Genomic DNA, 16487 nt, shown 5'->3' on the forward strand with positions numbered 1-16487 from the left:
GGGGGCTGTTTCGAGTCTTGGAGAATACATAGATATTTGTGCACAAAACTGGCAGATGGGAAAGCATTCCAGATAAAGGGAACTGTAGCTACAAAGGCCCAGAGGTGACCAGGCTCAGACATAATGGATCAGAGATAGGCAGAGATTGATTTGGGAATATCTATTTTGGGAATAACATCATATTTAATAGGTAGGTATTTGGTGGTTTAAAGTGGGAGGAGAGTACTATATATAGTCTGTGTCCCCCTCAAATTTGTATGGCAAAATGTAATCCCCAATGTGATGGTATTTGGAGGTAAGGCCCTTGGGAGGTGATGAGGTCATGAGGGTGGAACCCCCATGAATAGGATTAGTGCCGTTATAAAAGAGACTCCAGAGAGCTTCTCTGCCCCTTCTGCCATGTGAGGACACTGTGAGAAGGTGGCCATAATGGACTAGGAAGCAGGCTGTCACCATCGCTGAATTTGCTGGCTCCTTCATCTTGGACTTCCAGCTTTCCAGGACTGTGAGAAATAAATGTTTGTTGTTTAAGTCACCCAGTCTATGGTATTCTGTTAGAGCAGCCCAAAGGGACTAAGAGAGGAAAGTCACTGAGTTCGGTTTTGGACATGTGGAATATCAAGTGCGAGTGACTGGCTATTCTGGGAGAGATGTTATGTAGGTGGTTAGAAATGAAGTCTGGAGCTTAGGAGAGAAGTGCAAGTGTAGGTCTACATTTGGGACTCATCAACACCCAACTGGAAGATGAACTTACAGGAGAATAGCGTAAAAAGAAAAGACAGTTGGGGACAGATGCCTGGAAACAACTAGATTTAAGGGACAGACTGATAAAAATAAACTTGGGAAGGAGGCTGAGGAGAAGCCAGAGAGATATGAAGGAAACCCATAAGAAAATGGCAGTGTTTTATCAGATTCTTTTTTTTTTTTTTGAGGTTTTTTTCCAGGATATGGGGTTCTTTTTGTAATGTTGATTCTTCTCTTCACTCCCAAAAATAAACTCCAGGAGCCTGGAATAGACTAAATAGACAGTTATTCCTGGGGCTACACACAGAAGGGAAGGTTCCAGGATTCAGGTAAAAAGCATGGTCCTGTGTTCTGAAGCCCCAGTGAACCAGGGCGGCAGCATCACATAGTGGTTCTGAGCCCTACAGTTATATCTGTGTTCAGGCCTCACCCTGAGGCCTGCAGGTGGATTCTCCCAGCAAGTGTGTGTGTGTGTGTGTGTGTGTGTGTGTGTGTATGTGTGTGTGGACTGCAGGTATCTCACTCCTAGACCCCTTTGTCCCCCTGCTTCGATCCAGTTGGAATAAAGGAGAAATTTCTCCACTGGCTTGTGAGCTTCTCAAGGGTTTGGTGCATAGTAGGTTCTTAAATACATAGTTTTCTTTTAAAAGGTGAATAATAAATCAACAAAACATAAAGATCAGTACATAGGAAATAACTTTATAATAAACCTATGAGCACTGTAGTCTCCTAACATTTTTATGGGTCACCGACATTTTCAAAACTCTGATCGTTGAGCATCAGAGAAACATCTACGTGTGTCCACTGGAAAAGAAAGAGAAGAACAGCTCTACTCGCCATAACAAAATTATAAGGCAGTTGATTAAAAAAAAAAAAAACAAAAAATCATCCTCAGCGGTTCATAACATCATTCCTTATTAAGCAGTGACATAACACTAATGCTTCTAAAATGCTTTTTACTTTCCTGGCATTGTTCTGAATACTTTATTTGCGTTAATTAATTTAATCTCCCCAACAGATCTATGAGATAGCAGCTTGTCTATTGTGTAGATAAGGAAACTCCAGGTACAGAAAAAAGCCCAAGGTCACATAGCTAATAAGTAGCAGAGGTAAGATTTGAACCCAGACAGTCCAACTCCAGTGTCTGTGCATGTAACTGCTACCGCACAGAAGCTGCTTTGATTTTCTTACTTGCTTGCAGAGCCAGACCCACTGTGTTTATCATCTCGTACAGAAGGAAAGCTGCTACATTGTACATGCGAGGTGAGGCTTTCTCACCGGGGCTCGGTGGCGGTGGCAGGTGGGGGCAGGGGCATGTTGTGGGAAATGTATTTGAGTTAAATCAGGACCACAAGCATGATAATTGTTTATCCTAATAGAAATCACGATCACACAATGATCTTATTTCACAATTTACTTCCCCTAATCCCATGGGCAAGTGACTTAAGCTCCTTGTCACAGACCCTCATTCATAAGCTAAAGAGAGAAAGAGAGGCTCAATGCTTGCGGATGGGCCAAAAAGTGTGTATACTTGGGAGTCTCCACGGAACACTCTGACCCTGTCTGTTCTTTACAGGCCTGCTGGGGACCTTGTTTTCTGAGGGGACCTTGGGTGAATGGCCTCATCTTTTAGCTGGTCTCCAGGAGCCCACACTCTTTGTCCCTTAACCGAGGGGTAACTGAGAGGTCTCAGGAGGAGTCAGGCCGAAGAGGCAGACACCAAACCAAGTGGAAACCTTGCTGCTGCTTGAAGGGAATTTGAATCCCAAGATGGTAGTTTGGAATTGCTCTAAGGAATGTATCCAATATATGCTGTAGCACATATGTTTACAAAAAAGACTCAAACAAAATATTTCCTGATATTATCCTCAGTGACTGAGGATGTTTTACAACTCTTACTGAAATATATTTAATATCCCAGAAGAAAAGAACCCAAAAGACATAAAAATAAATCAGATTAGGCTTTGTCTTTTGATTAATGTTTTTTTCTTCACCAAACAGGAAAATACTCATTAACAAAAGTTTTGAGAACAATAAAGTAACTGGAGGTTATTAATATGAAAATATTGTCGATTGTTCCTCCCGTAAAAATCTCCCTGGACAGCCCACTTCCTGAAAAATGACTCAGCAAAAGCTCCCAACCAGGGTTGTTCGTGTTTCATACAATTGTTCGGGCTGGCACTTATTTCTTATCTATAAAGTCCCCTTGTGATTGATGATTCATGTTTCTTTTCAATTATGGGCTTTGAATGCAAACTATTTCTTAATGTAAACAAATGGCTTCAGTATTTAAAGCAAAACATTTCCGTTTCTTTAGTACTATTTCCTATTTTATGCCCGAAACCATATTTTTGAGGGAATTGTTTGGTTTCAAAAGAGGGAAAAGAGAATGATTGTTTAGAAGAATGTGTGCAAAGGAGGGGTTCATTTGCCATGGGCTGCCTGCCAGAGGGGCAGGCGTGGGCTCAGAGGGGGCACAAGGTGGCCTACCCTCTCATAGCATGGCCCAAAGAGCTTAGTGTCCTGAATTCTCACTTTAAAGATCCTGGTTATCCCGTTGGAGGAAAGTGTATCTTTGGCAGCTTGATAATAAGCCTTGTAGCAAATCTTTAAATTCTCAGTTCTAATAAAGGGCTCTGAAGTAGAGGAATGGAGAGTAAAGGACACATTGAACAGTTGCCAGAAATGCTAGAAAAGGAGCAAGATATTTAGTGACTTCTAATGACATTTTACAATTACCAATATCAAAAATAAAATTAAAACCTAGAAGAGCAGGAACCATTTTCAACAGACCATGTGCCAAAAGTTGACCACTAGGTAGCGCCATAATCTAGCTGTACGACCATAGGGCTGAGACTTGATTCTGTTGTTGACTAGGATTCAAATGTTTAAGATTTTACATTTGGGAAATGATCAAGAAGGGCACCCTAAAAATTTTCAATCAGAAGACCCCAACATAATAAACAGAAGAGATATGAGGTTCTAAATATTTACTTGGTGAAGCTACTTGTTCTATAGCAATTCTGTTTATTGAGAACTCGAGAAACAGACATTGTAGGCATTAGAGATTTTACCTTTGCCTTCTGTTAATGAAACCCCAGATTTGCATGAAGATAAAGAAAAGGAAAAATCACAGTTAATTGAAACAATTAGTCCAGAATTTTCTTGTCAAATGGGGAAAATATCGATTTAGCTAAGCAGTGGACACTACTCACATTTGTTTGGGAAAGTCAGTATTGTTTCCATCATTCTTGCTTAAGTCTTCCCCTTGCTCAGTAATCATTGAGTCCATGCCTGCTGCATGCCCAGCATCACGCTAGATGCTTTGAATATAAAGAAGCAAAGGTCCATTCACTACTTTTGTGTAGCTCCTAGTCCAGTATGGTAGATAAATATATAACAAAAACGATACTAAGGAATCAGAGATTTGATAAAGACCACATGCTCAAAAGAGTTATGGGGGGATAATAGCAAATCATTGTATACAAGAAGGTGGCATTGAACTAAGCCTCGAAAGATAAATCATAGTAACAGCTGACACGATGCTCATCCGGTGTCACACTCTCCAGAGAGCTCTACCTAATAAATGCTTAAAGGTCATGTGACCGGGACGCCTGCATGGCTCAGTCGGTTAAGCGTCTGCCTTCGGCTCAGGTCATGATCCCAGGGTCCTGGGATCAAACCCCGCATTGGGCTCCCTGCTCAGCGGGGAGCCCGCTTCTCCCTTGCCCTCTGCCTGCTGCTCGCCCTACTTGTGCACTCTCTCTGCCAAATACATAAAATCTTAAAAAAAAAAAAAAAGGTCATTTAGTCTTCACAACAGCCCTATGAGGTAGGAGCTACTAAGTATCATCACTGTGCTACAGACAAGAAAACAGGTTTGGGGAAAGTATTCTAGACAAAAGAAGCAGGATGTGTAAAGTTTCGCAGATGCATGGAACTATGGCATGTTCCAGGGAATAGAAACTCAGATAACAGTAATGATACTGTAACATTCACGGAAACACCATGTCCTCTAAGATCTTGTAAACAGAAAAATGTGATGAGTTATAGTGGAAACTTAGAACAGATTTTTAGAGTGCCTGGGTGGCTCAGTCGTTTAAGTGGCTGCCTTCGGCTCAGGTCATGATCCAGGGGACCAGAAATCGAGTCCCTGCTCTGCAGGGAGTCTGCTTCTCCCTCTGCCCCTCCCTGCACTTGTTCTCTCAATCTCTCTCACTCTTTTGCTCTCTCTCTCAAATTAATAAATACATTCTTAAAAAAAAAACCAGAGTTTTAAAAACAATTTTCTTAATTACATAAAAATGTTATTCTTCAAAGAATAGTAGGACTATAGTTTATTGAGAATACAGATCCATTGAAAGACCAAATGCTTTTTGTAATGAAATACTACATCCTGAATTTTGAAGATGATAGAAAAAAATATGGAATGGCTCTGTGAACTATTTTGGCTACCGTAGATATGTCTTAAAAAACTAATTTCTACTGTATGGTGACTAATATAACAAAATAAAAATTATAAAAAAAACCCTAATTTCTTATAACAAACCATATTGCTGTGAGTATCCTGAAAATAGTAATGCTATAGTTTTATTTTATTTTATTATGGCATGAGGCAATTTTATTTTAAAAATTATGTATTTAAATATATGAAAAAATATCTGGGAGGATATACATAAAATTGGTAACAATGGTTATTTTTGGATCTTGATTCCTTATTTCTTTTTTTTTTCCAGTGAGCATGTATTTATTTTTTTCTAATTTTTTACTTAAATTTTAGTTAGTATAATACTACAGTTTTAAAATTGAACTGAATATCTTGAAAGATTTTCTAATGTTGAAAAATAATACTAATATAACTAAAACAATTTTTGTCTATTTTTATTTGAAATAGCCTTTGTAAGATAAACTGTTATATCAAGTTTAAATATTTATTGGTTACTGATTACTCACTAAGCACTGTAATGCTGTGTCAAGATAATTTATTGAACAAATATTTATTGAGCATCTAACTTGTGCCAGCCATGATGTGTGAATTGCTGTGGGAATAGTAACAGTAGCAGAAAAACAATAAGGACCCAATCTCTGCTAACCTCAAAAAGACTGAGTTTTTTTGCTTTTTAAAGATGAGAGAGAGGGCGCAAGTGCACGAGTCCTGGGAGGAGTGGAGGGAGAGAGAGACTCTCAAGCCGACTTCCTGATGAGCGTGGAGCCCAATGTGGGGCTTGATCTTGCGATCCTGAGATACTAAGATCATGACCTGAGTTGAAATCAAGAGTCAGACGCTCAACCAACTGAGCCACCCAGGTGCCCCTGGGTTTTTTTTTTTTTCCAAAATTTTTTATTAAAAAATAAATAAAATAGATAAATAAAATAATTTTTATTCAAAATAAAATTAAATTAAAAAGACCACTTTAAAAAATTTGTATTAAAAAAGTTTTATTCAAAAAGTTTTACTTGAATAATAAGCTTTTGTTTTTTAAAGGTTGGTTGTTAGTTCTAGAGGGACTAGTGTTCCTAGCAGACTAGTAAGATAGATACTCATTCTCAGAGGAAGAAAGAAGCCCAGTCAGGTGCCTCAGTGACAGGGCAACACCACACATAGCCTGATGATCAGCTCAGGGCAGGATTTTCCAACCTTAGCACTATTGGCATTTTGGGATGGGTAAGTCCTTGTTGTTGGGGGACTGTGCTGTGTACTCTATTATCAGCATCTCTGGCTTCTACCTACCTCCAGTTCTGGCATTAAAAAATGTCTCCAGGGGCACCTGCGTGGCTCAGTCGGTTAAGTGTGTGACTCCTGATTTCGGCTCAGGTCATGATCTCAGGGTTGTGAGACTGAGCCCTGCGTTGGGCTCTGCCCTAGGCATGGAGCCTGCTTAAGATTCTCTCTGTCCCTCCCCCAACCCCCTCACCTCTCTCCCTCTCTCTTAAAAACAAAAACAAAATAAAACTCCAGGCCTCCAGGCATTGCCTTGGGACTACAAAGGAACAAGAACCACTGGCCCGGGGCCACTTAAAGGCTCCTGTCCGTGGTCAGGCTTGATCCTAGGAAATAGTCCAAACAGTTTGAGCTGCAGCTGGGAGGAGAGGTTAAGGGTGGAGACCAGGAACATTCCAGTCACACACACACCAGTCTCTTTTATGGGCATCGTGGAATATATCTGTTTAAAATGTTTCCATTTCCTCCTTTTCTTTTCCTTATTTGGTGAATTTGTTGTCAGCACTATGGGATAGGGGAGGTTGTTTTTCTTAACTGTTACTTTCGGGAGGAGATGGTCTCCTGTTCATTCAATCTGTGTGGACTTCCGGCAGGAAATGGCACTCAAGGAAAGTTTTGAATAAAAGGAAGATGCTGGTTAGCCAGTGGAAACAGGAAGTTGTTGCCTGGGTCTTACACAGCTTAGAAGAAAGTAAGAGGCAGAGGGAAAATTCACTTAACAGAAGTGGGAGGAGCAGAAGAGAGTGGGGTGGAAGTAGAGGAGGGGTAGGGAGAGCTGAGGAGCAGAGGGAGGCAGCCAGGTCAACAGGTTGAAAGACCTGGAATCTTGTGGGGGAGGAGCTGTACAGGAAGACGGTGACGGTGCTGTGTAGTAGGAACAGGGTCATGCAGTGACAATAAGTCAAAGCTATTGTGATTTATTAATTATGCTACTCTGTAGTATTCTACTATACTATTACTCTTTGAAAAATACTCTAAAGGAAAACCGTTTTCTCACAGTATATATTATTATTGTTTCAAGGATTTTTTAAAATTTTCTTTATTTGACAGAGAAAGCACAAGCAAGGGGAGGGGCAGGCAGAGGAAGAAGCAGGCTCCCCGCTGAGCAGGGAGCCCACGGAGCTGGATCCCAGGATTCTGCGATCCTGACCTGAGCTGAAGGCAGATGCTCAACCGATGGAGCCACCCAGGCGCCCCCTCTCACAATATATATTAAAAGCATTTGCCTACGTTATAAAATCCCCTTGAAAAAACAGAAAGAGAAAGCAAATGTGGCAGAATGTTAGCAGTGGGTGAATCAGGTGAAGGGTATATGGCTGTTCGGTGTGTTCTTCTTTAACTTTTCTGTAAATTTGAAAAATTTAAAAATAGGGGTGCCTGGATGGCTCAGTCAGTTGAGCATCTGCCTTTGGCTCAGGTCACGATCCCAGAGTCCTGGGATCGAACCCCGCATCGGGCTCCCTGCTCAGTGGAGAGCTTGCTTCTCCCTTTCCCTCTGCTGCTCCCCCTGCTTGGGCTCTCTCTCTCTGTCAAATAAATGAATAAAATCTTTAAAAAAAATAAAATTTTAAAAACAAAAATTTGGGGTATGTGGGGAAAAGAATCAATTTTTTTTTTAACTGCATGATGTTTAGGGCTGGATGGATCATCAGAGATATATGTTCATGGGTAGAGTGGCATTACTTATGAATTGTTCTCTACAGCATAGTATAGTGATGACCAACATTCTCTTATGACCAGAGTGATTTCTTTCTTTCTTTTTTCTTTTCTTTTCTTTTTTCTTTTTTTCTTTTTTTTGGAGAGGGAGATAGAAGGGGGTAGGGGCAGAGGGAGAGGAAGAGAGAGACTCTTAAGCAGACTCCATACCCAGCACGGAGCCTGATTTGGGGCTCGATCTCACAACCCTGAGATCATGACCTGAGCTGAAATCAAGAGGACGCTTAACAGACTGAGCCCCCCCCAGGCACCCCCCAGAGTGATTTCTCATATTTATGTATATATTTATATATTCTCAGATTCTGATAAATTTGGTTTGATAATTTGGACCAACATTTCCTAACGAGGCAGAGGTAACTCTTTGCTATTAGCTTTTGCTATCATTCATTCAATAAACATTCTTGAGCACCTACAGTATATAGGACAATGTGTTAAGTGTTATGTGGGATACAAGTACGAATCAAAGAGACATTCTGTTCTTAAATAATCTGATAATTTGGTATAAATTTAACCTTCCACACAAATGACATTAACACAAGATCGAAGATGACTGGTTTGTGTGGAGTCACGGAGGAGGGCATCATCACTTCCTCTGGAGGGAAATGGTGTTAGGTGTATCCTATTGCATTAAACCATCCTGCAGTGGACGAACAGGGGTGTTGAGAGCTGAAGCTATTGGTGGGGCTGGAGTGAAGAACACTGCACTGATCTGCTATTGCTGCATAACCCATCATTCAGTGGCTGAAAATAGCCACCATTTGTTATTGCTCCTGTGTCTCTGGGTCAGTGGCATATGGTTGACCTAACCCAGGTTTGGGTGGGAGGCTATGCTTCAAGCTGCTGCAGCTGGATGGGAATATACGCCTCTCCCTGCTGTTTCGTGAATCAGTGGGGATGACCCGCTTCATGCATCTCTTATCATCCTTGGACCAGCAGACTAGGCAGGGTGGTGTTCCCAGGGGATGGCAGAGGTACACGAGGACAAATAGAAATAAGCGAGGCCTCACAAGCCTAGGTTCAGAGCTCATACACTGTCCCTTCAGCTCGTGTATGGTTGGCCAGTGGAAGTCACAGGCTAAGCCCACAGTCATCGGTCAAGTGGGAACACGGGGCCGTCAGTGAGGTACTGGCAAGGGTATGGATGTAGGGAGAAGTGAAAAACTGGTGCAGTTTATGACATAGGCCTTGTGGTTATATGAACACTACATCTTTAGGAGAAATAACTTCAGTTTTTTTACAGAGTAAAATTTAAAAATCTGATAAAAACTTAAAAAAAAATAGATTCATATGGAGGAATGTCTAGCCATCCCTTTAAATACCATCCCTTTAAATAGCCATCCCTCTATAATGGGCAAGAAAGCATGAGGTTAAACTTGGACTTAAGGAAGATCTAATGCAAATGGTAATGGGAATCATGTGCCCATTTAATTTTTTTAGGCTTTCTTCGGGCTGGCTGTGGGCCACATTTTCCCTTGTTAGTTTGGGCCTTTATTTCCTGCACTCTTTCTTCCTCTCAGTGGCAACCGGTCCCCTTCACATCCTGGCATCTTCATGTTTTCTCTCTCCCCATCAAAACTGTTCTGCAGGAAGGATCTGGCAAACTCATGCACAGTGAGGCCCAAGTTACTAACAAGGATTAGAAGCTAACTGCTTTCAGGAGCATTTGTATTTGAGTAGGGGACAGAAGAAGGAATGGCTCTGTAAATGGACAACACACATGAAGAAGTGTGTGGAAAAGTGAAGGACATGGGGAACCAGGGAACTAACCCGGTGGCCTCAAAATCATATCCTATAAGGTGTTATATTTTTCCTGGACAAGCTACCTGCTGGGGTTTTGTGGGCAATGGTATAGTTGCAGGAATAACTAGGAGCATGGCTTGTATTTAGCAAAAGTAATATTAAAATATGTGCCCTGACAAGTCAATTGTATTTAATAATTTTGTATAGTGTAATGATTCTAATTCCTACCAAAGTTGGCAGTTACTATCTCTGAGAAACAAAATAAACATGGCAGACATCAGGCAGGAACTTTCTGAACTGTGTCAAGGTTAATAATAAGTAAAATGTTATAAGTAGAGACAGGACAGCAACAGCTGTGCCACATTCTTGGAAGCAAAGATTTTGATAGCATGAAGTCAGACTGTGAGCTCAGTTTTTGCTGCTACTCTGGGAGAACACAGAACGCTTATAATAATTAAAACAAAAATCACATTTCTTTTATAAATTACAACTGTTTTGCACTCAAAAATCTGATGTATGCAGCTGGAAAACTAGGGGCATGCGAAGCAATGTTGGAAGAAGACCCAGATCAAAATTATGAGAACGTCCTGGCTGAGATTCAGTCTTTTGAGCTGCCCATTGAAGCAACTTTAAGGTAGGTCTCCTTTATATTTTTTCTTCCCTTAGTGGTGATAAGGCAGTCGTATTCACTTCTTTTTATGCTTTTCTCTGTAACAGAATAAAAAATAATTTTTGAAAAATGATTACAATTCTGTATATACCTAATCTCTACCTCTTTTCTTCAGAGAAATTATAATAAACAGTCAACTCTTTTTTGCATTATATTTGTTTCCTGATTCATCACCACAAGGTTTAAAAAATAGAAATTACTTTCAAGAGATCAAAAGGGGCCTCTTGCCCTCTCTGAATAGATATCCCATCTCATTTATATAAGATTTCAGCGGTTTTCTCTAAAATATCGCTTAGTGAAAAACATTGAGAACAATGAGACATATCAGTGAAACCAATTTCTATTTGGGTAGATGTGAGTTTTAGGAAAAAAAAAGTAAAATCTTTATTTGCATTGTTGCTACTGGGGTATATGGTGTCTTCTCAGATACGTATTTTTTTTTTTTTTTTACTTTCCATGTAACATTTAAAAATAGCTTCTTTGGTAATATGGGGATTAATTTGCACATTTCAAGAACAGGATTAAAATGAAAGACCATGTATCTTTATGTTAAAAGGGCAGCTTTAAAAATTCAGTTCTTTCTGACTGCCTGCCTGTAACTGACACCTATCAGTGTGGGAAAGGCAATCACTGAATTTGATAGCGACAGTCAATAAATATTTGTTGACTAATATTTGTTGATTAAATAAAAGGATTTTTTGGGGGGAGGTGTTGTCTCTGCACCCTCAGAAAGGGCCAGGACCCTGTTGTTTTGAAATACACTACAGTTTAAATCTGAGTAAATTTCTCCCAAATATTTAAATTTGATTTTGCATTAAATATATGTTGAATCTCTTCCAAGGGCCTAGTGTAGTGTTGGGGGCATGGGAAGACATTGATATTTATTGGTTGATTCTTGGATTATCAATATGATGTAGGTGCAGTTGTAAAATAATTACAAATCTATACAATTTTTCCTTACACTTTCATTTTATCCAAGCATTCATGTACATCCCATGAAGAAGGGAAGGTAATTTCTACCCTATTTTAATAGGTAGAAGAAACCATAGCTTTTTTTTTTTTTTTTTTTTTTTTAGATTTTATTTATTTATTGGACAGAGAGAGACACAGTCAGAGAGGGAACACCAGCAGGGGGAGTGGGGGAGGGAGAAACAGGCTTCCTGCTGAGCAGGGAGCCGGATACAGGGCTTGATCCCAGGACCCTGGGATCATGACCTGAGCCGAAGACAGATGCTTAACGACTGAGCCACCCAGGTGCCCCGAAACCAGAGCTTTTTAACTAATGGGAAACTGAATAATTTTTTTCCATATGGAACAAACTATACTGTACCAGCTCCTTCTAAAACTTATGTATTTGCCTGGTGGCTAGATCAGAAGTCTAAAGGGGAGGGGCGCCTGGGTGGCACAGCGGCTCAGGGCGTGATCCCGGTGTTGTGGGATCGAGCCCCACGTCAGGCTCCTCTGCTATGAGCCTGCTTCTTCCTCTCCCACTCCCTCTGCTTGTTCCCTCTCTCGCTGGCTGTCCTCTATCTCTGTCAAGTAAATAAATAAAATCTTAAAAAAAAAAAAAAAAAAGAAGTCTAAAGGGGAACAAAAGGGTGAGGGGAACCTAGATATATGTTAGTTACTGTGGCCTCTGCTGCTGTTGCTGTCTCAGATCTCTTGGCCTTCAACCCCTGACCCTCTCCACCTCTTTCCTGGTCTCACAACGGTGGTTAACACCCACACACGTCATCCAGCCATGGACCTATCTTCCTGGCTAGTCTTGCGTGGTATTGGACCTGACTTGCTGCTTTGGATCTTGGAGCTTTCGTACCCTCTATTGTTAGGACAGATATTCCTGGTCTTGTACCTGGTCTTCCTAAAGAAGAAATCAATGTAGATCTGGCTATCACAGCACTCTCCTAGTGGCACCTTCAAGAGGGCAGACAACGTTGATATTTTCTCCAGGTGTTGCCCTGTGGCCACCAGAGTGGACCTGCAGTGCCTACTGTTAGCTTCATGTCTGGGTTATTGAACAAGGGGTCGGAGCATTCTTTTGCAAAGGCTCCTGCTAAAACACCCAGTGTTGTTTGGAGGGTAGGCACAGAGCTCTTAATAAACCTTTATCTGGGAAAATATTAACCAAAATTAGTTTTCCTAAACTTCTGCTTTAATCATTGATTAGATGAGGACTTCTTAGACTGGCATTTGATGCTTTTTTGCACATACGTGTGCATGTCATTGATGTTCTGATGTCATCTATTCTTTTCCGCTGTTCTTACAGAACACATCAGCTCCCGTGGTCAAATATGAGGGTTGGAAAATCAAGACAGGACTTCCATTTTGGCTGAACTAGACTGTTTACTGTTTGATAATGTGTTCTGAGATTTTCTTCCTCCTGTGTCATGGTTGTATTATTATTATTATTATTATTATTATTATTATTATTATTATTATTATTCACCCATAGCCCTGCAACCTGTCTTGCAGGGCCTGGTTCAAATGCTCTTTCTTCTGTGAAGCCTCTCCTGATCCCCCAGCCACATGTGAATACTCATCCTTTGAAGCCTGCAAAGAACCCAGGGCATTTATTCTGACTTTAAGCATGTGTGTTGTTATTTTATAACCATTTTCAGGTGGAAAGATTCCTGAAGGCAGGAACGCATCTTCCTTTTACCTTTGCATCCTCAGCAGAAGAGTCTACCAGCAGAGCAGCTCGATAAATATTTGTTGAACTGACCTGTATGAGCTCCTGAATTAATGGTGACCTTGTGAAGCAAAAGAAAGAAGGCAGTTGAGAGAGAAAGTCATCCTTTGAGGGAAGAAGAGGAGGTGGTGGAAGTATTTGAATAGCTACAAGCTCTAAAGCAGAGGTGGTGGAGACTGGATTTAGTTGTACGTAGATAGGCCAGCGGGGCTGCACAGGCCCTGCTGGGGGCCCTGGAGTGGACAGTGAGGGACGGGTTAGGACATTGAGAGGACAGGGCTGGCAATACAGGAGGAAACATTCTCAGGGAAAGCCCTGCGCCTGGGAGTTGAGAGAGCTCTCCTGTTCACTTGTCACAGAAGAAAGGCATTGCTTCAACAAACATTTCCTGTCGTAAACTCTTCAACTCTGTTAGCTTCCTTCCTCTGCCCACCTCGTTTTCCAGGTAGGGAGTCTGAGGTGCTCTGCTCAAGGTCAGGGTTCAGATCAGAGCCAGGTGGGGTTTGCTTCTCTAACAAGGGGATCTCCCCAGGGCTCAGTGACTCAGGACTCAGACATGGTTTCTGCGTAGGTCATTTGAGGGTGACTCAGCAGCTCTTCTTTCACAGGGTGCAAGCTTCCTAGCGCTCACCCCCACACTTCATGCGTTGGATTGGGTCTCCTCTCCCTGAGGAGTTGTGGGGGGTTGCTGAGACCAGGAGTCATGCTGTTGGGGACGGTCAATAGTCCATAGTCTCTTTCACTCTGCCTATCTTGCATTCCCCTTCTTTCCAACTTCACACTTGGCTGCTCCCAGAGCAAGCTTCTCCCAGATAGTCAGCCTGTCTCCTGCCTGACTCCCCCAGTGGGACCTTGGGTCTGTTCTTTGGCTCTTTTTTTTTTTTTTTTTTTTTTCGAAAAGTGGACAAGAATCAGATGAGTCTGAGGTCCTGTGGTTGTTTTCATTTTTTGTGTGAAATGGGACCGCTGCCTATAGTATTAAGTTTAAAGGAGAGAGTTTTGGGGAGAGCTGAGATACTATATTTTTCCAAGATTTGTGTTGCCAGTGAAATAGCCATTAAAGACATCGCAGGCAGCTCTAACAGTGGGGTTGGGAATAAAATTCCAGGGTAGGAAAGCAGAATTTGATATTAGCCATGCAGATGGTGAGTGAGTTTAAGAGAAAAGGGAGAAGTGTCGAGAAATGTCTGGGGCTAGTGCCTCTGTTGCCTTAGCATGGCTTTGCTTTGGGCGTTGAGATTGCTGGTAGGCTGAAACTCACCAGCAGGTGGCAGCTGGAATTGGTTTTGCTGCCCTAAGCCTTCTGCCCTGTGCGTAAGTGTTTTCATCGTGTTACCACCATACGCTAATTGCCACGGGATTTTCTCACTCTTTTTCGATTTTCTGACTTTCGATTTCTGACTCCAGTCCTTCCATTTGGCTTAGATATGTTCAGCTCCTTGCAGCTCCTGAAGCTGGGGGCATGCCTGTCCTTGGTAGGCTTAAGGGCTGTTTGGAGCCACACGAAAGGAAAGTACTAACACTGGCCTTGTTCAGCCCAACCGACTTCCTTTAACGAGGATGGGCACTAGGTCTCAAGTAGCAAATCAGTTTCAATGCATGGGAAGTGGTTGCCTGAATCTCACATTGAAGTGGTTCTGATAAATTAGGGATGGCAGCCATGGACTTCGGATAGGGCAGTAGCCATGTTCGTAACATTTACCATGTTCACGCTGGAACTTCCTGCTGCCAGGCCTTGCGCATTAGACGTGCCCTACTCCATGGGTCCTGACTCCAACCTGGATGTTGCCTGGGCTCATTATGCCTCTTGGGGTCTGGCAGGTATGTTGTTAGCCTCTTAGAACAGGTCCTGAAGTCACAGCATGTCTGAAGCCATTTGGGTTCACAAGTCACAACATGTTTTATTGCTATAGCTGACCCTGAGGGAAGATAAGGGCAGGTTGAGGGCGCTGCACACTTAGTGGGAAGTAGAGAAAGGGGACATGTCCAAAGATGGCCTTATAGAGGGCTGGGAAAAATAGGAGGAAAAGGGAATTGTACAAGATGACGTACCAGAAGAAATTTTTGTAATTGTTTTATGATAACATAATTGTTTTACACTTGTATTCACAGACTCTCTTGGGCTCTTTTCCAAAAGCTGACCATGAAGTTTTACCAGTTTAAGAGCAAACAGGATATTGTTACTTCTTTCACTTTAATGTTTTTAGGAATTAAGAGAACATGCTTTTAGGAAAGGACAGAAAACATTAAAAAAAAATCCAACTGATAATCTAAACTGTATACAATAAAATCTTGGGATGACATACTAAAAAACATAACTAGTTAACACCTGTAGACATTTTACAATGCTCTTGCTATATATACCTTCAGAAATGTAAGATTTCTCTTAGATCATACCCCATTAAGTACACTGATTAACATCAAAGGCCCAGGTTTTATTAGTTGTTTGATTTTGGCTTTAGTTTCTGCAACTATAAAATAGTGATTAAGGAGTTTTTTTAAAAAGATTTTATCCATTTATGTGAGAAACAGAGAGCTCGTGAGCACAAGCAGGGGGAGGGGCAGAGGGACAGGGAAAGGGAGAAGCAAACTCCGCCCACTGTGCACAGAACTGAGCCTGAGTGAGGGGGGTGCGATCCCAGGACCCTGAGATCATGACCTGAGCTGAAGGCAGACACTTAACTGGCTGAGCCTACCCAGGTGCCCCAAAAATAGAGATTATAATACAACGCATCTCAAATGGTTATTATATACAAAGTGCTTAGCACAATGCCTGCCTGGCACATTGTAAATGCTCAATAAATATTAGCTATTATTATTATTTACATCTTATTTACATCTGGGATATATATTCCAGTATAACTTAATAAATATATACAGTGTTGAAATAAACAAGCACTCACAACATCTTAAAACTGTGGGCACCTGGGTGGCTCAGTTGTTAAGCGTCTGCCTTCAGCTCAGGTCATGATCCCAGGGTCCTGGGATGGAGCCCCACATCGGGCTCCCTGCTCAGTGGGAAGCCTGCTTCTCCCTCTCCCACTCCCCCTGCTTGTGTTCCCTCTCTCGCTGTGTCTCTATCAAATAAATAAAATCTTTTAAAAAAAAAATCTTGAAACTCTGAGTAAGTGGGGAATACTGAGTAATGTGAATTTTATTTTGGTTGTGTAATATTCAGGGGAGAGAGGTATGCCTTTTTCAAAACC

General features: G+C 41.5%; 1 protein-coding gene across 1 annotated transcript in view; it reads left to right on the forward strand.

Moving 5' to 3' along the window:
• Positions 1-10455: 10455 nt before the first annotated feature.
• Positions 10456-16487, forward strand: part of EXOC6 (exocyst complex component 6) — a 236130-nt gene continuing 230098 nt past the window's right edge. The window contains exon 1 of the mRNA XM_019796276.2: positions 10456-10556. Coding sequence (XP_019651835.2) covers positions 10471-10556 — 86 coding nt within the window. The 5' untranslated portion in view covers positions 10456-10470. The remainder of the gene's footprint in view (positions 10557-16487) is intronic.

This window comes from Ailuropoda melanoleuca, chromosome 6 (genome assembly GCF_002007445.2).
Source record: "Ailuropoda melanoleuca isolate Jingjing chromosome 6, ASM200744v2, whole genome shotgun sequence".
NCBI classification, from domain to species: Eukaryota; Metazoa; Chordata; class Mammalia; order Carnivora; family Ursidae; genus Ailuropoda; species Ailuropoda melanoleuca.